This window comes from Narcine bancroftii, chromosome 2 (genome assembly GCF_036971445.1).
Source record: "Narcine bancroftii isolate sNarBan1 chromosome 2, sNarBan1.hap1, whole genome shotgun sequence".
NCBI lineage: Eukaryota > Metazoa > Chordata > Chondrichthyes > Torpediniformes > Narcinidae > Narcine > Narcine bancroftii.
The window spans coordinates 230,478,578-230,502,609 of NC_091470.1; the positions used below are offsets into that span (position 1 = coordinate 230,478,578).

General features: G+C 39.7%; 1 protein-coding gene across 14 annotated transcripts in view; it reads left to right on the forward strand.

Moving 5' to 3' along the window:
- The window catches only part of LOC138755133 (arf-GAP with SH3 domain, ANK repeat and PH domain-containing protein 1-like), a 479,430-nt gene that overhangs the window by 179,624 nt on the left and 275,774 nt on the right, over window positions 1-24,032 (forward strand). For 12 of the 14 annotated variants that reach the window (XM_069920508.1, XM_069920497.1, XM_069920510.1 and 9 more), the window contains one exon: window positions 180-306. In XM_069920508.1, the coding sequence (XP_069776609.1) occupies window positions 180-306 (127 nt within the window). Of the gene's footprint in view, window positions 1-38; window positions 307-20,492; window positions 20,631-24,032 lie in introns of those variants that run through there. The other 2 variants (XM_069920511.1, XM_069920506.1) reach the window with 2 other exon arrangements.

A 24,032-nucleotide genomic window follows, 5' to 3' on the forward strand; every position in this document is an offset into this window, starting at 1 on the left:
GGGGCGCGCGTGCGCGGGGAGTCGGGGTGGGGGGGAACCTGCGCGGTGAAACTCGGCTGCCGTGCGGGCGCTTGTCATTAAATCTGCCCTCGTATTGTTTCCTCATCCTCACCTGGGACGCTGGGCTCTCTCTCTTTCTCTCTCTCTCTCCCCGTCGGTCGCTCGCCCACTGCGTGAAGGATGCCCGATCAAATATCGGTGTCGGAGTTCATCGCCGAGACGACGGAGGATTACAACTCGCCGACCACCTCCAGCTTCACCACCAAGCTGCTCAACTGCAGGAACACGGCGTCCCTGCTCGAGGAGGTAAGGAGTGGTTGCCATTCGAGTGCTCGGGGAGGGGGGCTGGACGAGAGAGGAAGGAGCAAAGCAAGGGGGGCTGGGGCTGGGGGTGGGGATGGGGATGGGGAGAGGCAGCCTTGCTGTGCTGCAGATCTCGCTGCTTCTCCGCCCAGCCACGCTGCCGTTTCTAGGGAAGTCTGCGCATTTTGAGGTTGCATAATTCAGGTGCTTGGGGGCAAACTCTGGTTCCATCTCTAGCTCCTACTGTCCCTCTTCTGCATGGACTCTTCAAGCATAGCAACTCTTCATCTTTCCTCTTCTCCCACCCCCCTGCCCTTTTTAATTAGTATGATGTTTCTTCTTCCCCCCCCCCCGCCCCAAACACGTGCCTAATTGTGGATATTCCATCAGTTTTGAAGGGAAGTCCTCTTCCTCCATGACTTTAAATTTTGACTACATGGTACTGTAGAATTTTTGCAGTGTGCTTCTTCCTGGACCTCTTCCCCCCCCCCCCCCCCAATATTTTATTACAGATTGTGCAAGGCAGATTTGTAAGCACTGCGTGTGTTGCTTTAATGTGTTGGCGAAAGACTGGTGAATTTTATTACTCGAGTGTTCTGGGAATCGTCAATCTTAGCAGACTGTCCATTTCGTGCATGTTGAACTTGGGGTCGGTGGGATTTTCTGTCACCTTTCACAAGAATGAGTAGTCAAAACTGTTCTCCTTAAGTCGGATGTAATGGATTTTTTTTATAAAAAAAAGGTTCACTGGTGTAGGCCTTGAATCAGGTTTGCAGAATCAAAATTGTAACAGGACTGAAGGCATGCCTTGGGTCAATCAGTTTATTGAGAAAATTGTGGAATTTTTGTTTCATTGCTTTATTTTTAAATATCATTTCATTAAAATCCAATTACTATGAGTCTAGAATCTTTAATTGAGGAAGATGGGAACAAGGCTGTCAGGGGCATTGTGGCTTATATTTTTGAACTGCGTGTTGAGTAAATGGTATACAATTTTTGGAATGCTTTATTTTACGGAGAGAAAGCATCTTGTCTCCATTCAGCATTTAATTAGGTTAGGACTAAGATTGTTATTGACAAGAAGACAGCATACAGTTGTTATGTTTGCATTGTGGAGCATGATGGTGTACTGACAGTATTGTTGATATTGAACCTAATGTTTTTGTACTGTGTTGAAATAACCAATTTATAGGCATGTTATTTGCATAATGTGATGAGATGTTAATGCTTTCATTTCATCTCTTATTTCTTTATGATTAATGGATGTGTTAGGCTAAGATTTCATTAACTTAATGCAATAATATTTTTGCTAAGAGGTAATAGGAAAAATCAGTGAGGACAGTGTTTGAAGTAAAAGAGCGAAGGAGAACTTCAGGACAGCGTTTGACATAGTGTGGATTTTATGTGCGTTTTTAACAAGGTGGCTCATGGGAGCGCTGATCATACATTCAAAGTCCTTGGGACTGAAGGGATGGTGGAAAATTTGCTTAGTTGCAGAAATTAAAAAGTAGTTGTTTGGGTGTTGTGACTGGAAGGCGACTATCAACAGGATTGCAAAAGATGTGATACTTGGGCGTTTGATTTTGCTTGTTTTTAAATTTGCAGATGATGCAAACATTAACAGTTTAGTTTGCAAGGAGGAGCAAAGCTTTGAGGTTACAGGAAGATATTGACGCTCTGTCAGTTGTGCAGAAGGGTGACAATTGAAGTTCAGCCTGGAGTGGTAATGCATTTGAGCAGGTGCAACAGTGCAATGGAAATGCTGAGGAGTGAAGAGAAATGTGGGCTGCACTTTACATGTGCTAAAATGAAGCAGGATTGGTCAATTAAGGTAGTTAAAAAGCATTGGGAATGCTTTCTTAAATGAGACATAATATAATGGGCAGATTGTCTCAGATAGAATTGGACCCACTCATTAGACTGCAACTTTAGTGTATAAATTTCTGATCACCATGTAATTGAGAAAGTCATATTTGCATTGAAGATGATGCAATGGATATGAAAGACAATGTTGGCAAGGAGAGGTTGGCTAGGCTTGATGTTTTCTGAGAAACTGAATGGAGAAATGTGGTTCAGAGGGGTATGGCTGAATGTAGGAAAAATGGATTTGACTTTGGCATTGGAAAGTTGGGCCAAAGGGCCTGTTTTCCTCGCTGTAGAACTTGGAAGCAAAAATTATAGGATACCATAAAATTTAGATTTCAAGAAAGAAGAAAGGACCAATTTCCTTTCGAACAGAGGTCTTGAATTTGAAGAATTTAGTAAAAAAAATTAGAGGGGAAATAATGATAAAGCCTCCACACAGGAACTTGCTATCTGAAAGAAGCACAATTCCTTGGACATAGTTATCAAGACTAGTTGGAATATTAAATAAGGGATTGGTAATGGTGACAAAAATGATTGGGAAAATTCGAGAGTCAAACAAAAGACTGGGGCATTGATAATGCAGAAGACAAGAGTAAACTCAAGAGAAGCAAAAACAGATAAGAATTTTCTAGAAAAAAGTTCAATAGAAGTTATGTGGGTCCTTGTGTCTTAAGATGGGAAAAGTGGTGGAAACCAAAGCAAGAAATATTTTTAAGGTAGAAAATACAAAACCTTTCTGAATTAGTGGAGTGCCACAGGCCGATAGTCTTGATGCTCTTTAAATTCCCTTATTAATTGGCAACACTTTTAGCAAACCTTTTTGGATTTAATTTCAACATTTCAGTCTTTGCCCCTCTCAGTAATATCTCCCAAGTTATGTTTTCGTTAATGAATGTAGTCTGTGGTGCCATCAAAATTAAAACATTGCAGAAATACAAGTTTTATTTAGTTATGCTGATTTTTTTGCTTTGGTATTTAATGTTGTAATATCATCTGTACATAAAATGTTACATAGTTTTTGGTAGATTGTGTAGTGATTCCCTGATTTACGCTTGTTCATTTTACAAATTTATACCGTGTGGTCATTGGCTCTTTGGATTGCATGCTATAAATTTAAAATTTCTTTGATTCTAGAAATTAGATGAAGTGATTGGCTTTAATGAAAATTTCATTGTGCATTTCCACATAATATGTACAAATGTGGAGCAATATATTTGGAAGCACTGTATCTTTCCCCATTGCCACACAGACTCTTAATTGTTAGGATGAAGTCAAATCTTCTTTGGCTTGGCTTCACGGACGAAGATTTATGGAGGGGGTAAATGTCCATGTCAGCTGCAGGCTCGTTTGTGGCTGACAAGTCCGATGCGGGACAGGCAGACACGGTTGCAGGGGAATTTTGGTTGGTTGGGGTTGGGTGTTGGGTTTTTCCTCCTTTGCCTTTTGTCAGTGAGGTGGGCTCTGCGGTCTTCTTCAAAGGAGGTTGCTGCCCGCCAAACTGTGAGGCGCCAAGATGCACGGTTTGAGGCGATATCTGCCCACTGGCGGTGGTCAATGTGGCAGGCACCAAGAGATTTCTTTAGGCAGTCCTTGTACCTTTTCTTTGGTGCACCTCTGTCACGGTGGCCAGTGGAGAGCTCGCCATATAACACGATCTTGGGAAGGCGATGGTCCTCCATTCTGGAGACGTGACCCACCCAGCGCAGCTGGATCTTCAGCAGTGTGGACTCGATGCTGTCAATCTCTGCCATCTCGAGTACTTCGACGTTAGGGATGAAAGCGCTCCAATGAATGTTGAGGATGGAGCGGCGACAACGCTGGTGGAAGCGTTCTAGGAACCGTAGGTGATGCTGGTAGAGGACCCATGATTCGGAGCCGAACAGGAGTGTGGGTATGACACTGGCTCTGTATACGCTAATCTTTGTGAGGTTTTTCAGTTGGTTGTTTTTCCAGACTCTTTTGTGTAGTCTTCCAAAGGCGCTATTTGCCTTGGCGAGTCTGTTGTCTATCTCGTTGTCGATCCTTGCATCTGATGAAATGGTGCAGCCGAGATAGGTAAACCGGTTGACCGTTTTGAGTTTTGTGTGCCCGATGGAGATGTGGGGGGGGCTGGTAGTCATGGTGGGGAGCTGGCTGATGGAGGACTTCAGTTTTCTTCAGGCTGACTTCCAGGCCAAACATTTTGGCAGTTTCCGCAAAACAGGACGTCAACTGCTGAAGAGCTGGCTCTGAATGGGCAACTAAAGTGGCATCATCTGCAAAGAGTAGTTCACGGACAAGTTTCTCTTGTGTCTTGGTGTGAGCTTGCAGGCGCCTCAGATTGAAGAGACTGCCATCCGTGCGGTACCGGATGTAAACAGCGTCTTCATTGTTGAGGTCTTTCATGGCTTGGTTCAGCATCATGCTGAAGAAGATTGAAAAGAGGGATGGTGCGAGAACTCAGCCTTGCTTCACGCCATTGTTAATGGAGAAGGGTTCAGAGAGCTCATTGCTGTATCTAACCCGACCTTGTTGGTTTTCGTGCAGTTGGATAATCATGTTGAGGAACTTTGGGGGGCATTCGATGCCTAAAACCCAGTGACATGAACACTAAATTTACCAATTTCAGGTAACCGTCCTCGACACTGCTCCCCCCCGCTTCCAATATTTCCATCTGTTCTTTAGATGTTTCTATAACTGCTTTTTGTATTGTATTCCAGATGGTTGATTTTTTTTAGATTTTAAAAGAACATTTTATTTAATTTCTAGTTTAGATATTAGTTTGAACACTGAATTTTGCATTTGAATTGGCATTAGTAAAATTGTAACTGGAAATCTAGTTTTGCTAATGTAAAATACATTTGGACTTTGAATAACACACAATTTCATAATTGCAAAAAAAAAAAGCTTAAGTGCGGACCTTGTGATTGTAAAAATGCAATGCAGGAGAAACTTAGCAGGTCAAACCATGCCCTTTAGTTTCTCCAGCATCGTGTTTTTACTTCAACCATGGTGTCTACAGATTTTTGTTTTACCTTTTAATTGTTATTAAAAAAAGTCATGGTCTAAAATATTTATTCGCGTTATTTTAATAAACTGCAGGTAGGTTTGTAGATGCTCAAGGTGAGAATCTGTGTGTAACAATGACACTTGTACAGTTTTGAATGTTTCTATACTATAACTTGCATGCTATTTTGTTTGGATATTAAATAGAGATGATTTTTCTTGGGACTAATAAATTAATCCATTGAAGTGGTCTGTCTGATAATGATATTATGTTAAGCCAGCATGCTGTGTTAGCTGATCCTTTCATGACAACATTTGGAGGACTTAGAACTCAGCAACTAGAGCAGTTTTGGGAATTAATTTCTGCAGGAGTGGAGAAGGCCAAAGCCTTTCCCTCCCTGAGACAACTCACCTTGGAGCATTTTGGAAAAATGTTTTTTTTTCCTTGGAGTTGAACTAACAAGCACTTATTAGATATAATCTTGCTGGCAAATGTTGACACTCCTACGGTAAAATGCTGACATCGGTGTCTAAATGCAAACAAGTATATGTTTCCAAATTTGGAAGCTCAACCATTGAATCATTCCAGCTGGAGAATTTATTGGTATGATCTTGTACAATTTAAAAAAAAACCCTCAATATTTGGATCTTTCACAGGATACAAGACCTTTACTTTTTAATTTAAATTTTGTAGCTGACAAAAGAATCAAGTTAAAATGTATATTACAAGGGGATTGGTATTTGAGAAAAACAAATAGCTTCAGTATGGGGGATGGTGGTGTTCTGAAACTGTACACCTATGGAGAAAAATAAGGCAGTGGAGTCCAGGGAACTGGATGTTGTTGAAGTTATGGAGGACATGTGCGGTCCCTCCCCCACCTTTTAATTCGGGTGCCTGTCTGCTTTTTGCTTGTACCTTAAAGGAGGGCTTGGGCCTGAAACATTGGTTACCTTTTACTTCCTATATATGCTGTATGACCTGCAAGGTTTCTCCAGTACTTTTATTTATTGCATTGCAATCACAGTGTCTGCAGACTTTCCTGTAACTAATTAGTAAATATTCACAGTTACCATAGTGCAAGAGGAAAAATGTGGCATTACAATAGTGCAGACAGTTCTTTTTTATGGGATCAGAGTTGTGATTTGTGTGGTAAGGGAGCTTCAAGAGCCTGAGAGACTTTGAAAAGAAACTGTTCTGAACCAAGAAATTTTGGACTTCAGGCTTCTGTACTTTTTTCCTGAAGATAGCAGGCAGAAGTGGTTGTGACCAAGGTGATTGAATAGTTTATTGCAAGGTGAATAGTCATGTGCATTATATTTGAGTTTAATTAGTCTGCTCAACCCCCTTGCTGCAATCTTGTTGTTTTAAAAAGCAGAGTATGGATTAATGCAATTTACTGGGCACTGATAATTTTATTGTAAATATTATGATTATGCAATTTTGTTCTGGCTCTGTTTAGATGATTGAAGCAATGTTTCATTTTGTCCAAATCTGATGGGATTGGACGTGAAATTGGAGTTGATCAATGGCAGAAACAGAATGGAGTTGATGCTGCAGTCACACAAGGGCAAGAGTAGACTTGCTGTTCTTTGTATTGAACTAAATCAGATTTTCCTAATTAAGAGCTTTCCCATTGTTGTGACAATTTTTTGAAATGGAATGAATTGTGAATAATGTATCTGTAAAATTGAGAGGGCTCTGTGCAAATAACATGCAGTACAATGGAATTAAATAGGAAACAATGATTTTAATGTGTTGCCAACAGTGGCATTCAAACAATATTGTTGTTTTGCAAATCAAAATTAACACAAGCTGTTTCCATTGCAAGGTTTTTGTCAATCCTGTATTCTTTAAATTTAAATTTTATTTACAATATGGTAGAAGTGGATTCTGGCCATTGAAACACGTGCTGCATAATTACACCCAATTAACTTACAAGCCCATTGGTGTGAAGGGTGGGAGGTAACTCAGAGCCTGAAGTCAGCCTGAAGAAAACTGAGGTCCTCCATCAGCCAGCTCCCCACCATGACTACCAGCCCCCCCACATCTCCATCGGGCACACAAAACTCAAAACGGTCAACCAGTTTACCTATCTCGGCTGCACCATTTCATCAGATGCAAGGATCGACAATGAGATAGACAACAGACTCGCCAAGGCAAATAGCGCCTTTGGAAGACTACACAAAAGAGTCTGGAAAAACAACCAACTGAAATACCTCACAAAGATAAGCGTATACAGAGCCGTTGTCATACCCACACTCCTGTTCGGCTCCGAATCATGGGTCCTCTACCGGCACCACCTACGGCTCCTAGAACGCTTCCACCAGCGTTGTCTCCGCTCCATCCTCAACATCCATTGGAGCGCTCACACCCCTAACGTCGAGGTACTCGAGATGGCAGAGGTCGACAGCATCGAGTCCACGCTGCTGAAGATCCAGCTGCGCTGGATGGGTCACGTCTCCAGAATGGAGGACCATCGCCTTCCCAAGATCGTATTATATGGCGAGCTCTCCACTGGCCACCGTGACAGAGGTGCACCAAAGAAAAGGTACAAGGACTGCCTAAAGAAATCTCTTGGTGCCTGCCACATTGACCACCGCCAGTGGGCTGATAACGCCTCAAACCGTGCATCTTGGCGCCTCACAGTTTGGCGGGCAGCAGCCTCCTTTGAAGAAGACCGCAGAGCCCACCTCACTGACAAAAGGCAAAGGAGGAAAAACCCAACACCCAACCCCAACCAACCAATTTTCCCTTGCAACCGCTGCAATCGTGTCTGCCTGTCCCGCATCGGACTTGTCAGCCACAAACGAGCCTGCAGCTGACGTGGACTTTTTTACCCCCTCCATAAATCTTCGTCCGCGAAGCCAAGCCAAAGAAGAACTCAGAGCACCTGGAGAAGACCCATGCAGGTCACAGGGAGAGTATATAAACTCCTTACATGTAGCACAGCAAGTTTTGTTTGACATTGTCATTTTAATAGAGTTTGAACTTTATCATACGTGATATTAAACATCATTGTTGATTCAAATACATTTAACCTCAGAGTATTTCTATAAGTGTAGTTTGTAGTGATGATCAAGATGGGTTAATGCAGACCACTTAAAGTAGTCTTTGCATTTTAGTGGGGATTGAGTTCTTTAGCACTTTTAGTAAGGGAACAAGTTTGGATTAGTTAGTTGACTAGGTTACATTTTTTCAAGAGATACGAGTATCATTGGCTGCACCAACATTGTTGTCTATCCCTAACTGACCTTGAACAAAACCTTGTTTGCAAGGTAGTAAAGAGTCAACTATAGTGTGCCATGAATCAAATATTGAGCTACCTGTATTTTTTTAAAAAAAAGTTAGTTTAATCATTTGCTTAACTAAATTTCTTATTTTTTTTCTTCATGATTTAAAAACTGAGCACCTGAGTACAGATGCTCCTCTACTTAAGATTATTTTCTTGTAATCACTTGCATCTTTGATTTTTTTTTTCCAATAAATTCCTCTAAGGTGAATTTTTTGTCACCTCCTTGGTCAATAACTTGTTTTAGTTCAGTCGGAAAACTTGCAGGGACTGATAGAGCGCTGTCAAGAGAGCGAGGCAGTGGGATCACTGAGGACTGATATAGCGCTGTCAGGAGAGAGCGTGGCAGTGGGATCACTGAGGACTGATATAGCGCTGTTGGGAGAGAGCATGGCAGTGGGATCACTGAGGACTGATATAGCACTGTCAGGAGAGAGCGTGGCAGCGGAATCAGTGTTGAGAATGATAAAGGGGAGAGAGTGGGGCAGTGGGATCTTTGCGAGGACTGATACAGTGCTGTCGGTGATTATTCAAGGTATATCTATATTCTTTTTCGACTTTGATTTTTTTTCGACTTGCGATCATCGGTCTGTTGGAACGCAACTTCAGAGGAGTTTACAAGTAGAGGAGTGTGCCAACCCTTGACATCATTTTTAAAAAAACATTTACCTTGTATCCAAACCCATACATTTCAAATATAAAGTCCACATTTTAATAAAAAAAATATTTTGTAGGTTATAAGTTATCTTCTCTAAGTAAATACACAATTTTAGTTCATTATGCCATCTTTGTATATTCAATTCAACATCATTCTTCCATGTAACAGCAATACATTTTCAAGCCACCGCTAACCCCAGACGTATAAATGCTATTTGAAATTTATCCAATCACAAACCCATCATTAATGTATTAGTATAACCCAATAAACAAAATAACTGATCAAGTTGCAGTTTAATCTTGAATAAATCTTCCAAAGACTTAATGATATTTTCCCAAAAAGGTTAAACTTTTTCACATGTCCATATTGAATGTAAGAAAGTACCTGTCTGTCTTCCACATCAGAAACACAAATTTGAAGAACTAAAACTTTCTTTTTTTCAATTTCTCAGGAGTCAAATACAACTGATGTAGAAAGTTATAATTAACTAAACTAATAACGCATACATTTCAGAAATGAACCCTTTCCCATATCATCAATTAATATCTCAAATTTAGTTTGTCCAGGTGACAACAAATCCTGTCCAAAATTTTCTAACAGTGAAGCCTGAACTTGATAATAAGCAAATAAAGAATTTGATAATATCCCAAATTTTTCTCTAAGTCTAGTAAAAGAAAGTCTAGTCTTGAAACCCTCAAAAAGCACTCAAAAATCAGGGGGCGACTTGTATGCCAGGTACAAAAGAAATGAGCCCTTAAAATTAAAAAAGCTCAAAGTATTCGGTGTATAAGATGACCCGAAGCACCTCCCTACCACTGGTGCCGCCGCTCCCAACACCACCTCACTGCTGCCATAACCAACCTGAGGTTGCCGCTCCTGTCCAGGTGCTGACGCATAGCCGTAGTTCCTGCATTGAGAACACTTGGGCAGTAAGGCAACTTCTTCGATGCGGACGGCACCGAACCTTACTCTGGCTGCAGTCAATGCTGAAGGCTTGGATCTGGCACTGTTTGGCATCTTCCTGGCCAGAAGTAACTTTTTTTAAAACTGTAATTGTAATCGCTTATTTAATTTTTGGGAGGTCGACTTGTACACCTGATATATGATAAAAAGCATGATAATGAGGCTGAAAATGGGGACCCGACATATCTGAAGGTCGACTTTTATGCCAAAATATATGGTAATAGCTGAAGCAATTTTTCTAAAGCAGAGAAAAGATATCTTGTTTCCTATTTTCTAGCAATTTGTTTGGATACTCCCTCTGACCAGTTTTTAAATAAATTCCTCTGCAAAATCATGAAGTTACTACCACTTTGCCATTTTAATAGGCTGATCAAGACTGTAGTTGGTAAAATGAATTTCAGAACTACAGGCATTCATTTTATGATGTGCTTAGCTTCTTGACCAATCATATGTGGTCACATCTAACTACAGATGGTATTGAAGATGATTGGCAGGGTGGGTGGTTGGGTAATTTGAGAAATGGTGCATTTCTTTCACCATTTTATCTGGGGTCCGTGCGAAAAAATGTGGATTATAGGTTATCATCACCATTCTGAATAAAGCAATTTGGCGAGGTATTTCTTGGAATTTGTGGGATTATTGAACTTTTTCCTTAGGAAGTTTTGAGAACAAACTAGAATCATTTTCTTTGTCCACATGGTACTCTATTACTGTGATAGAGATCAGAATTGGATGTAATAGGGCTTCAGAGCTCAGGGTGTTGAGCTGAAAAAGAACACTGAAAAAACATTTGTGGAGCCAAGGTCATTGTCTTTCCAGTGATTTAAGATTACTTCTGTTTGGTTGCTCAAGATTAGGAAGCACCTCAGAGGAGAGGACTGCTGCTACCCGGTAAACTGAGATTTCTGCTTGGTTTGAAGTCAAGTGGATGCAAGATTCAGGAGGGTGCTGAAGGAAAGAAGGGTTCCTGAATGGGCTTTCGGCTCTGAAAGCTTGCTGATGGCATCAGAGGTTCAGATCTGGAGCTCTCGTTTGTCAGCTGCAGAGGCTGTGGGAGCACTGGAGGCAGTTCCATGGATATTGATGTCTCTTAAGGGACACTCTTGTTTCTTTTTACCTTATTGTTGGGGGTGCTGGATAATGCTTGTACCTCTTGGTATCCCTTTATGGAAGGCAAAGGCTGACAAATTTTGCATTTACATTTTGTGTATGAATATATGAAAATAAAGGAATCATGACGTGGCTTCCCTCAGATGACCAAAGGCAGTGCTGGAACTGGATTTGATAGCAAATTTCATTGTGTATGTTTGCTAAATGGTGGCTCTATGGTTCATGACATGTAACTGATAACATTTTGTTTTAAGCCTTCAATTAGTGTTGGTAGTTGTCTTCAGTTATCCAAAGATACCTGTTGATTTCTGTAAAATTTGGTTTAATTCACATTTATATTTTTAAAGTTGTCATCCGTAGTCCATGATCCTTTTTAATGGATGTTATCTCTTAATGTGGCAGGTTATAAAATGCCATCTTGAAATGCTTATCCTACCAGTTCATGCCTGGTTTCAGTTTTAATGTATCTTTTCAAATCTCTGGGTACATGTGGGTGAATGCATGTTAAACTGATTTGGAATTTAAATTTTTTTTGGTGTTTGTACTGAGTCTCAAGGTTATGGTCTTCTAGCCCTGGCAGGTTTGAGTGTCTAGGCTGATGGTTAATTGCAGTACTGAGATGTTGTTGACACTTGGGATTAAACTGAGTTCCCTTCAGGTGGACACAAGTTTGTGTGAAGATGAGAATGTGAACTTGGCTGCTGATGTGATGAGTATTTATTCTATCTTTCTTATTAGTTGTAGTATACATTCAGTAGGATGCCAGAATAAATGATTTGCTTTATTTAATTGGCACTCTGTGCTATTTTAATATCTTTTATGCGCTCTTTAACCTTTTTTAAATTGATCAAGAAGCTGATTCTTGTGTGTCTTGGATTTTAGTCCTCTTTCATCACAATACTTTTGCAACTTTGAGTTCTCAACCATCTCTTCTCCTGCCCTTGTTGCCAGTGAATACTGCTGGTTGAATGTTCTAAAATCTTAACTTTAAGCTTGAGCAAGTGGAAATTATTTCTAAGAGACTGGATATACAAGTACTTAGATTGACCATTCCTAATCAGTCCCTGTCTATGTTACAGCACCAGTGATCAGGACTGGGGTTCGAATACTGCACTGTCTTATTAGGAGTTTGTATGTTTTCCCTGTATCTGTGTAGGTTTTTCCCAGGGACTCTGGTTTCCTCTCTTTGTTCAAAAATATATCGGGGGTGTAGTTTAATTGGGTGGCATGGCCTGTTACGGTGCTGCATGTCTAAATTTAAAAAATAAAAAAATGTGGATTTGTGTGTTGCAGGTAATGTCTAACCAATATTGAGTTTTTTGAGGAGGTTAACAGGAAAATTGATGAAAGAAAAGCAGTAAATGTTGTCCACACGAACTTCAGTAAGGTCTTTGACAAGGTCCCACGTGGGAAATTGGCAAAGTAAATTTATTCACTTGCTATTCAGGATGAGATAGTAAATTGAATTAGATGTTGGTTTTGTGCGAAAAACCAGTGAGGCAGGAGATGGTTGCCTCTCTGACTGAAGGCCTTTGATTAGTGGAGTGCTTAGAGGATTGGTGCTGGGACCATTATCATCTCTTTCAACTATCTGGATGGTGATGATGTAAATTGGAGCAGCAAATTAGCATGGTATAGTGGATAGTGAGGAAGGCTTTTAAAAACTTTCATTTGGATATGGACTAACTTGAAAAATGGGCTGCAAAATGGCAGGAGAAGTATGATGTATTAGACTTTGGTAGGACAAGTCAGATGAGGACTTGCACGTTAAATGGTAGGGAACTGCAGAGTGTGGTAGATCAGAGGGATATGGGAATTCTTTGAAAGTGGTGTATTGATGGTGGGAAAGAGCATTCTTGGCACATTGGGCTTCATAAACTATTGAGTACAATTCCATGTTCAAGTTGTAGAAGACATTGGTGAGGCCAAATTTGGAGAATTGTGTGTAGCTACAAGAAAGATCAATAAGATTGAAAGAGTGCAGAGAAAATGTACAAATATGTTGCTGGAACTTGAGCCTGAGTTGTAAAGAAAAGTTGAATAGGTTTGGACTTGTTCCCTAGAGCATCAGAGAATGAGATGGGATTTGATAGAGGTATAAAAGATTGAATGGGTAAATGCAAACAAGTTTTTTTTCCATTAAGATTGGTTGAGAGGAATGGAGACCTGGGTTAAAGATGAAATGTTTCAGGGGAACATTAATTAAGGGGGAAACCACTCAGGGTGGTGAGTGCCAGTGGAGGCGGTGGATTAGAGTTTGATTTCAACATTTAAGAGATTGGATCGGTAAATGGATATGGAGGGCTATGGTTCTGGTGCAGCCTGACAGGACTAAAGCGTAATAGGAGTTCGGCATGGTCTGTATGACCAAAGGGCCTGCTTCTGTGTTGGTGTTCTTCGGTTCTATTCGGAACTAGTCTGGCAGTTGGCTCTATTCTGAACTGGTCTGGCAGTTCAAAATTGGATATTCGTGACATAATGTTCACCTGAAATTGTGACCTGAGAATCCCTCATTCTACAATTGTCAAATCAGAGGAACAAACTTCCTTCAGTGAAAAATACAAAAGGTTTAAACCCAATTTAAAAACAAGAAAGCAACCTGAATTACATAGGACAAGTGATCTTTCAGCCAGTGCATCAGGTTCAAAAAATTCTGCTGCCTTTAATTGTAAATGGTGATGGGCAATTTAATGGTAACGGAAGGCAGAGCTTCCATAAATATGCCTACACTCAACAATGGCAGATTCAAACATGGGAATTCTGAAGATGAGGTGATTCAAAGGGATATTGCAGGCCATGATTACAGTACACTTAAGTTGCTGCTCTACATGACCCCATGAAGGCTTTTGATGCCATTTCAAAGCTATTCTACACAATGGAGGACTGAGAGTGGAAGTAGTCAGGAGAGTTCCTTGCCCATGGTATCTTCTTTCATCTGCAAAATAATGGAAGGCCTTTTTTTTTGTCTATCAGTTTTGAGCATTTATTTGGTCATCTATTTAATGTGTTTTCCCTGGGCCTCTAGGTACCAGACTTCATGGCAGCCTTGTTTCAAATACAAACCACAGAGTTGAATTGCGGAGGTGATGGCGATCATTCCCAATATCAAGATGACTCCTTGATGTCATGCTTGTTTAAATACTTGTGTAGAACTAAAGTTGGTAGGCATAGGGAGTTGCTGGAAGTTGACGACAATGGATCAAATTTTACTTTGCACAAAGGGAAATAGTTATTGTTATTAAAGATGAGTTATCTCATCTCCAGCACCTCACTGCTCAAGGTCTAGATTCTTTAATGGCCTATTTTCCTTGCATTGTTTCAGAAATGGAAATTTTTGTTCAAATTTGTTTTCAATTCCTTAGAAAATGAAGCAGTTCACATGCATGCTCAAAATCTGAATGACATTCAGTTTTGGGCTGATGAATGACAAGTAACATTTGTCCCACAAAAAATTCATTCACATCTTGCATAGTGGGACCAAAATAAATATGTGCAAGAGCTTTACCAAGACAGGAGAATTTTATCAATGATGCTATGATGAGAAACTGTAAGTCTTAGAAACCTTTTGCCTTGGAAATTATTCATGGGGAGTAGGATGACTGCAGCTGCTTGTTTGAACAAAAAGTAGGCCAACCTGAAGTTCATGAATTGAAACCACACTCCCAAGTGGCAGAACTAAAAAAACAATATTATGAAATGTGATAATTTTTGGCATAATAAATGGCATAATCAAGGAACTTTGCCACTACATGGGCAGTCTAAAAAATCATGTGCAGGGATTTTGAGTCAATTCCTGCACCGTGATTTATCCTGTAGGACCCCGACAACTTTCTGGAGGAAGTGTAAATCGTACAGGAAAAATTCGTTGTCGGTCACGCACTTCCAAGCACCGGGACTATTGTGCTCAGGTATATGCAGTTGAAAAAGACGCCCAGTATGAAAAATCACATGGGCTGTAATTAAGTTAATTTTTTCAGCGTATTTTTTTCTCTCTCACCCCGACATTGCAGTCTTAAAAAAACATAAATGACTACACAACTTTCTTCTGACCTCAACTTGTAAACTAGATAATAAATGAATTTTGTGTGCTTCAAGACCTCTTGCATTTTTTTTAGGTTGTGTTGGGGAAAGAGAAGTGATCGTGGCTTTCCTATTACCTTCTAACACTTGTTTTCTTAACACACTTTTGATGTATAAACTAGCTTCCCCATTTCTCATCTGCTTGATCTTAGTACTTTCCTTGTATTACTCATTGAGACCCACTATATCCTTGATCTGCATTCATTCACTTTTATTCGCTTTCTTTCTCTTCCTCCTCCTCCTCTAAGGAGGAGTGTCCTAACTTTGGTTCTATTCAATCCAGTTGAGAGAGATTAGATTTGGTTATGGGATATAATTTGCGAAACCAAATTAGGGTAGATATTGACAATATGCTTTCCTGTTTTATCATGTCGAAAACAAAGGCACTCATTATTCTTATTGAAAAGAGCCTTTGAAACTTTGTTAAAATTATGTAATAAATAACTGCAGAGTAAAAAAAATCCTCCTCTTCAGCATCTTGATGTTGAGGAATTCTAGGACCTGTTAAGTATTTGTGTGAATTTTTAGCACTAGAGAGGGTTTGTTAGTAATACAAAATTATCTTAATGTAACTGAAAGGATGCAAAATTATTCACTTTATTGCCAATGTAGCTACTGTATTAGGAACAGTTGTTTTCCCTACATATGGAAAGATGTTTGCATGTACTTGTTATATTTGTTGTGACCTTGATGTGTTGTTTTTAGTACTCATCTGTCATATCTATATTTTAAAACCTTGATGTTTGTACCCTTTCCTATGCTGGGCCCGTTTAGACATGCCTTTCTTGACTGATTTCAAAACCAGAGGGTCATACTGAATGCCTTAAATTTGAACTCGTCCTATTATTTAAAATCTCTATAATGTACTTTGTAACACTTTTAATTTCCTCATTTGATCTTGTCATTTCTCCCACTCCTCTGATAGATTGTACTTGATTTTGTACCAACAATGGTGGTTATGCTTCATGTGCCCTACAATCTCCTTTTTAATTTGTCTTTCATCTGCTGAGTTTTGACTTTCTACCAATTGCTTTTGTTTGGTTATTTTCTTTGTTCTTGTGAAGTAACTTAGTTTTTTAAGTAATGTTTAAACTGCTGCATATTGTAGGATGTTAAATTTGTGATAAATGGATTTGAATATTTCCAGAATGTTCTGGCAATTTGGGTTGTGAAGCTGTTCTTTTAATACTTAATAGTCTCCTAATTTGATATAATTGAGGAGGCAGAGATGTATTTGTTGGCACACTCTTTAAATTCAGTACTAACCCCTATGTGCTGACCCTAAAAATAATGGGCTATGGTTTTTTTTTTTGCATTTATCAAAGAAATGACAGCAATACAAATTTGCCATTTTAAAAACAATCCAAATTCCCTCTTTTTGATGCTTGCTGCTGCCGTATCAATTCAAGGGAGTTTTCTTTGTATATAAAATGTCGTGTGAAGCAAAGAAGAGAACATGCAAGTTGAAGTTGGAAATAGTACAAGAATTTTAAGTTTTTTCATTTGGTCTTAACTATGTAAATGTTCTTTATACTTTTACTTTTGATCAGAATCAGAATTTATTCTCCTGAACAAGTCGTGAAATTTGTTGTTTTGCAGCAGCGTCACAGAACAAACATTCATATTATAACCATCTTACAATATTACTATTAAAAATAAAGTAGTGCCTAAAAAATAAGGCAGTGTCTTTGGTTCATTGATCATTCAGGAATCAGCAGGGAAGAAGTAGTCCTTGTGCCGTTGAGTGCTCGCCTTTGGCTCCTTTACCTTTTTCCCATTGGTAGCAGAATGAAGTGGGGATGGCCTGGGTGGTGGGGATCCTTGCGGATGAAGGCTCTTTTTTATTTTTAAAATACTGCCTCGTGTAGATGTCCGCAATGGATTCAAGTCTGGTGCCTGTGATGTTGCAAGCCATTATCAACCCTCTGGAGTTCATTTTTGTCTTGAGAGTTGGCGCCTCCTTCCCAAGCAGTGATGCAACCAGCCAGAATGCTCTCCACGGTACACATATAGAAGTTTTCAGAGACCTATTGAATCTTCTCAGACACCTCACAAAGTAAAGCTGCTGGCTAGCCCTCTTTGTGATTGCATTAACATGGAGGCTCCAGGACAGAACCTAGGAGATGTTGACACCCAGGAATTTGAAATTCTTGACCCTCTCCACAACTTGGACCTCGGTGAGGACTGGGTCATGTTCTCCTAACTTCCTCATGAAGTCCACAATCATCTCCTTGGTTTTGCTAATGTTGACCACAATGTTGAATAGATTGAAGATTGGATTTCTAATTATAGTTAGTGAGTTTATAGTTGTTTCCGAATGGCATTGAAAACTTAACAACAGCTTTGACAACCAATATGTTGGGAGTGTAACCTTGCTGGTTGTCAATGGTATCCTGAGGATGAAGTCTGCTAATTATGCTCAGAGGTTGTGCAGAACACTGAACCTTGGAAATCAACTGAGAGCCTTCTTCCCTGAGGAAGACTGGGAGCCCATTCAAAGTAGGGACCGGAAACACGCATGGTCAGTGGTGAATTTGATTTGTTATTTATACAATACAAAAACAAAGACTACTGGTCAAAATTACTTTATTGAAAATGAAGTAAAACATGAAAATCTGTAGATACTGTGGTTGAAGTAAAAACACAATACTGGAGAAACTCAGCAGGTCAAACAGTGTTTTATATAGCAAAGGTAAAAATACATAACTGTTGTTTTGGTCTTTTTTCCATGCCTTAATGAAGGACTAATGTTGGCAACTATCCGAACAAAAAAAGTGGGGGCAGGTGTGGTTGCAAGGCAGGAGGTAATAGGTGGAGAAGGAAGGGGGGACTGCAGCAAGCAAGGGGAGGAGGGATGGCTGGGTGAATAGAGGAGGAAGGGGGGGTAAGAGAGTGGGAAGGGGGGAAAAGAGGAGAGCAGGTTAGCAGAAACAGGAAAAATTGATGTTAATGTAATTAGACTGGAGAGTGCCCAGATGCAAAATAAGGTGGTGTTCCTCTAATTTTCAGGTGGTCTTGGTGGGTCAGTACATAAAGTCATGGACAGACGTGTGAGTATGGGAGTGTGACACCGAACTGAAATTGTTGGCTACTGGGAGGTCTCTGTCATAGGTGTGGACAGTGAAGGTGCTCAGCGAAGCAATCTCTCAATTTGCTCCCAGTCTCTCTGATGTGAAGATGGCCACAAAGGGAGCACTGGATGCAGTAAATCACTCCTGTGGATACACAATTGAAGTGTTGCTTCACTTGAAAGCCCTGTTTGGGGCCCTGGGCTGTGGCGAGGGAGGAGGTGTGGGTGCATGTGGCCACAGAAGGAAGGTGCTGGGGATGGGGGTGATTGGTGGGGACAGATGAGTGCACGAGGGAGTCACGGAGGGAGAGATCCCTATGGAAGACAGGGGAAGATGTGTCTGGTAGAGGGATCCTGTTGTAATTCTGGAGTATAATATGTTGGATATAGAGGCTGGTGGGGTGGTAGGTGAGGATAAAGGGGATTCTGTATTTGTTGCATCTGGGGGTAGAGTGAAGTCAGAGCAGCTGAGTGAGAAATGCAGATGAGGGCTGAGTTGATGGTGGTAGAGGGGAAGCCACGTGGAAGAAGGCAGACATTTTGGAAGATCTGGACTGGAAGTCCTCATTTTGCGAACAGATGCGATGGAGATGGAGAAATTGAGAGAAGGGGATAGAAACCTTTCAGGGGGTGTGAGGAAGTCTAGTCAAGATAGTTATGGGAGTTTGCGAATGTGTAGTGTATGTTGGGGTTTTTACAAGTATCAGCTCCTGTTTCACTTTGGGGGTTGGTGCAGGCTGCAAACAATCACGGGTTTCACAAAATTCAGAGTGGCACCATTGAGTACTGACTATAAGCAAAGTGATGCTCTGGCAGAAGAACCAAGAAGAATGGTTGCTTATTCAGGAAAACAGATGGTGAGAGTGAGTCGTGTGATTGGGACACTTAAAGAAACATTATTTCAGTATTGATCAGCCAGCCACCTGATAAACAGAGGTGGAATGACTGTGTGGAAATGGACATTTTTTGCAGATTCTCCTTGTTAAGGGAATTATTGAACCACCGTGACCATTATAATGGTCATTTTAATTGGCCCATATCTGGGCAAAGGAAGCAGGTAAATTCCTGCATTGGACCGTGATCACTGAGGTGACGTTTCAGCTGACCCTTGCCTGGGTTTTGGAAGCATCATGGATGCCACATGTTTTGTTTTCCCTGCACAGGGAGGACGGGAGTTCTGACAGCCATTTGTATGAAAGGACATTTCTCTCAGGGCAACTCGACAAGGATTCATGAGTTTTCAACAGTCTGATCGCTCAGTCTCTCACCTCCTTTGTGGTTACTTCTGAGGATCAGTTTAAAAGTCTGAGTTTCAACACAGGATTTCTAAGATTGAACTTTGAATTGACTTTCCACAATTGTAATGACTTGGGTAATCAACACCTCCTCTGCTCCCATAACCTCTGTAACAGCAAGGTCTCCTTTCTATTCCAGCGATGAACCTGAGGCATCCAAGTTGCCCTGGTTCAGAACCCCTGATGCAATTATGCTGTCGGCACTCAGGCTCTAGAGATCCCTGCTTTAATCACTATGGATTATGTTTCACTTTGTGCAATTTTCTTGTAACTTTCATTCAAAAAATGCCTGAGCCCAATTAGTAGCACATCTGGAATGTCATTGGATATGTGGAGTCTCTTTTATGTTTTAAATTCTTAATACATGTTAATACATGTATATTAATACATGTTAACTCTTAAGTTTTTGTGAGTTCTGAAATGGTCGAAATCAAAACCGCAGATTAAGTCCTTTATGGCTTTGACTCACAGATTGTTTTACCTCAGGTTGATCAACCCATTTGAAACTATTATGTTTAACAGTCTCTTGTCTGCTTAGTTCACTAGTCTGTACAGTATATTCCTGAAGTTTGTTACCATTCTCAAAGCTTAAAATTAAACATTTTCTCATACTTTTCAGGAAAGTTTGCATCGTGTCTCTATAGTATATCAATAAATTTTTTAATTACATTTTAAAATCTATTTTGAGAGAATTTTAAAATGCAAATTATATAACCAGAATGTAAAATCACCTTGGTTAAACGTTCTCTTATTTCAAGTAGAGGTAAGACATTATTACATAGTTTACACCCCAATGTTGGAGAAGAGAAAGAAATTTGTGACTTTAGGGAAACTGATTTTAACTGTAGTTTTTGTCATGTGTTTAATTACAGAAGAATTTAAAGGTAGCTTGAGATGAGCAGAATGTTATTTTAGGTTCACACATCAGAAGTAGCGTGGTTATGATTGTGTTCGAAGTCACCACGCAAAAATAATGGCACAGGAAAATAACTCGTGGTATCCATTCTGTGGTAAAGTATTATCACTTGATCCTTGTACCTAGAAATTCAGTTGCTTTTCTGCATTGTGCAGTTGAAATTCCTATACACCCTCACCTAACAAATAAAACATTGTGTTGCATCACTTGGAAAATTCCACAGGGTCCATCCATGTTAGTCACTCCTGTGTTATTAATGGCATTTCCCTGTCAAGGACACACAGAACAACATAATTCCAGATGTTGTCTCTTCAGTGACATTGAAATCACAAGCATTTAATGTCTTCCACTGGACCGACCCCAGTCATGGTGATGTAATTACAGACCATTGTGATACTATTAACATCCTTCCTGTAGCTCCCAACCCCTTCCTTCCTAACCCTTCATTTCCCTCTGCCCTCTTCCCCATCACTTCTCAGCTTGTTTCTCTTCTACCTCCCAACTGTTGCCTCATTCCTCCTGTTCCCCAGACTTTTTATTTGGGCGTCTGCCTGATTTTCAACATTCCTGACGAAGGGATATCGACTGCCTTTTACTTCCGATTGACATTACATGTCCTGCTGAGTTTCTCCAGCACTTTTTTAAAAAACTTTATTTATTCATTCAAAATACAGATAATAAGTAACATATATAACAATAAACAAAGCATGAATGTTATATTTTATATATATTTAAAAAAAAAAGAAAAAAAAGAAACTTCCCCCAACTCTCCTAAGGAGAGCCATAAAAGAAAAAATAAAAAAAAGTAAAGCATACATATTAAAATCTAGTCAATATAAATCAAAATGTAAATATTCTGAATATAACAACCACCTATTAATTAAAAAAAACTATAGTTATCCACGAAACATATGTATTTTTTCCCATTATTAAACAATATTTCATCTCATTATGCCAAAAGTCACAAATTTAATCATTTCAGGTAAAATCATATCTCTACCGAACACGTTTTACCGAAGATCGAACTTGATAAAAATACGCTTATGCTTAATCGGACTGTTTAAACCCTGAACATTAAATGTAGCAGACTTCAACTTTGACATATCCACTATTATTACTAAAAACTAATAATATCAATATATAAAGACTCAGATCAATGAAAAAGTAACCACAAATTAAAGTCTAAATAAAATGAAAATAAAAAAAAAGATAAAAAGAAACCCCCCCCCAAAAAAAGCTACCAAAAGGTAGTAATCCCTAAACAAAAGTTGGGTGTGGATCACCCACCAGTGGCTGATGACTAGTAGAACATAGAGCAAATTTCTCCCTCCCCAGCCAAACAAAGAATAACAAGATATTATAATGACATTTAAAAAAAAAAAATTCTTCTATTCATCCAAGAAATTCCAGACTCGGCGACCCCATTTCAAGGAAACGGACTCTTTCCATTCCCATTTCCCCCATTTCTGCTGTTTCTTCCATTTCCAGAACAACCAGATTTTTCTTTAGGAGACAATGGTAGGCTACGTCTTTGTCCTCTTACATCTGGCAACGAGTCAGCAAAACTCACTGCTTCACACTCATTCTCAAAAAACCGAGATTGAAAGTCTCTACAAAACACCTTCAACACTGCCGGATAGCGAAAAGTAGACTTATAACCTTTACGCCACAAAACTACTTTAACTGGATTAAATTGACGCCGACGCTGAATAACCTCTTGACTCAAATCAGGATAGAAATAAACTACTATTCTGAATCATTAACGGAGCTTGTCGTTGTCTTGCATTTTGCACTGCTAAACGAAGTATCATTTCTCTGTCCAAATAATTCAAACATCGAATTATCACGGGTCTCGGTGGTTGACCAGGCAGAGGTCGTCTTCTTCAGGTTCTATGAGCTCTTTCCAATACCAGACCTCCAGAGAAAAATTTCTGCCTCAGTATTTGTGGAATCCATTCGGTTAAAAAAAAAATGAAGAGGATCTTGTTCTTCCATACCGTCTGACAAACCAACAATCTTCACATTATTCCTTCTACTTTGGTTCTCCAAATAATCTACTCTCCTCTCTAACTCCCTCTCACATTCTTGCAATTCTTTAACGGATTCTTCCACCTCCAACACTTTTTCTGTATTAGAAGCCACTTGTTGAAATTTCAAAAAAACCAGCCTGGTTCTCCAGCACTTTTATACACAAAATGATTTGGGTACCTTTGTTAAAGTTGTCTGAAAAGTGAAGAATTATAGAATTATGATCAATAAAGAGGGAGTAGAGAGGGAAGATTAGTGAGCAAAATTAAGATGTGGAGGGAAGGTTACGAGAAAGTAAGTTATTGGGCAGGGAATGAGAAACTTAGTGTGTTGATGATGAAGGGCAAGAACTGAGATGAGCATTTTGGGTTGTGGAGGGGAGGAGATAAAATTTAGCAACATTTCACAGACTAAGCAGATGTTATGAATTTCCTCTGGCTGACAAGCTGGCCATTGTCCATTTGGAACTATTATTGGAGATGACACCTTCATGTTTGTGACATTATTTTATATTTACAGCAGTAAATATATTTACAGCTTTACAACTTTATTCTTTTTGCTCACATACCATTTTAAGTATTCCCTATGTCATAGGTGCTCTGTGATTAGTAAGGGATTGCTTAAGGTGATATTTGGGTGGAAAGAAAAAGATTGAAAAATTGTTTTAATCTCATCTAATTGATTTGTTATGTGCTTAGTTTCATAACTCCAAAGGAAATGGACCCAATGATCAATTTTCTCAAGCAAAATATTTCAGTAACAATTGGGTTTGGACAGTGATTCTCAACCTTCCCTTCCCACTCACTGACCACCTTAAGCAATCCCTTACTAATCACAGAGCACCAATGGCATAGGGATTTTTAAAGTGGTTTGTGAATAGAAAGAAAAAGGTTGAGAACCATTGATTTACAGCATTATTCCATGAACCAAATACAAACAAATGAGATTGGTATAGACTGGAACATGTCTAAGATGAAGTGTCTATATATGCTGCAAGACAGTATAGGATGCTTTTTGCAATCTTGTAACTAATCATTGTACTAATATGATTAATCACAAAAAGCTATTGCACATGAAACAGACTTTTCACCACTGAGGGTGTTTTGCAACAGCCATGCATGGTCTCAACATAACATAACAATTACAGCATGGAAACAGGCCATTAGGCCCTTCTAGTCCGCACCGAACCAAACACCCCTTTCTATTCCCACCTCCCTGCACAATGCCCATAACCCTCCATCTTCTTCTCATCCATATACCTGTCCAACCTTTTCTTAAATAATACAATTGACTCCGCCGCCACTATTTCTCCTGGAAGCTCATTCCACACGGCTACCACTCTCTGAGTAAAGAAGTTCCCCCTCATGTTACCTCTAAACCTCTGCCCCTTAATTCTTAACTCATGTCCTCTTGTTTTAATCTTTCCTCCTCTTAATGGAAATAGTCTATCCACATCCACTCTGTCTAT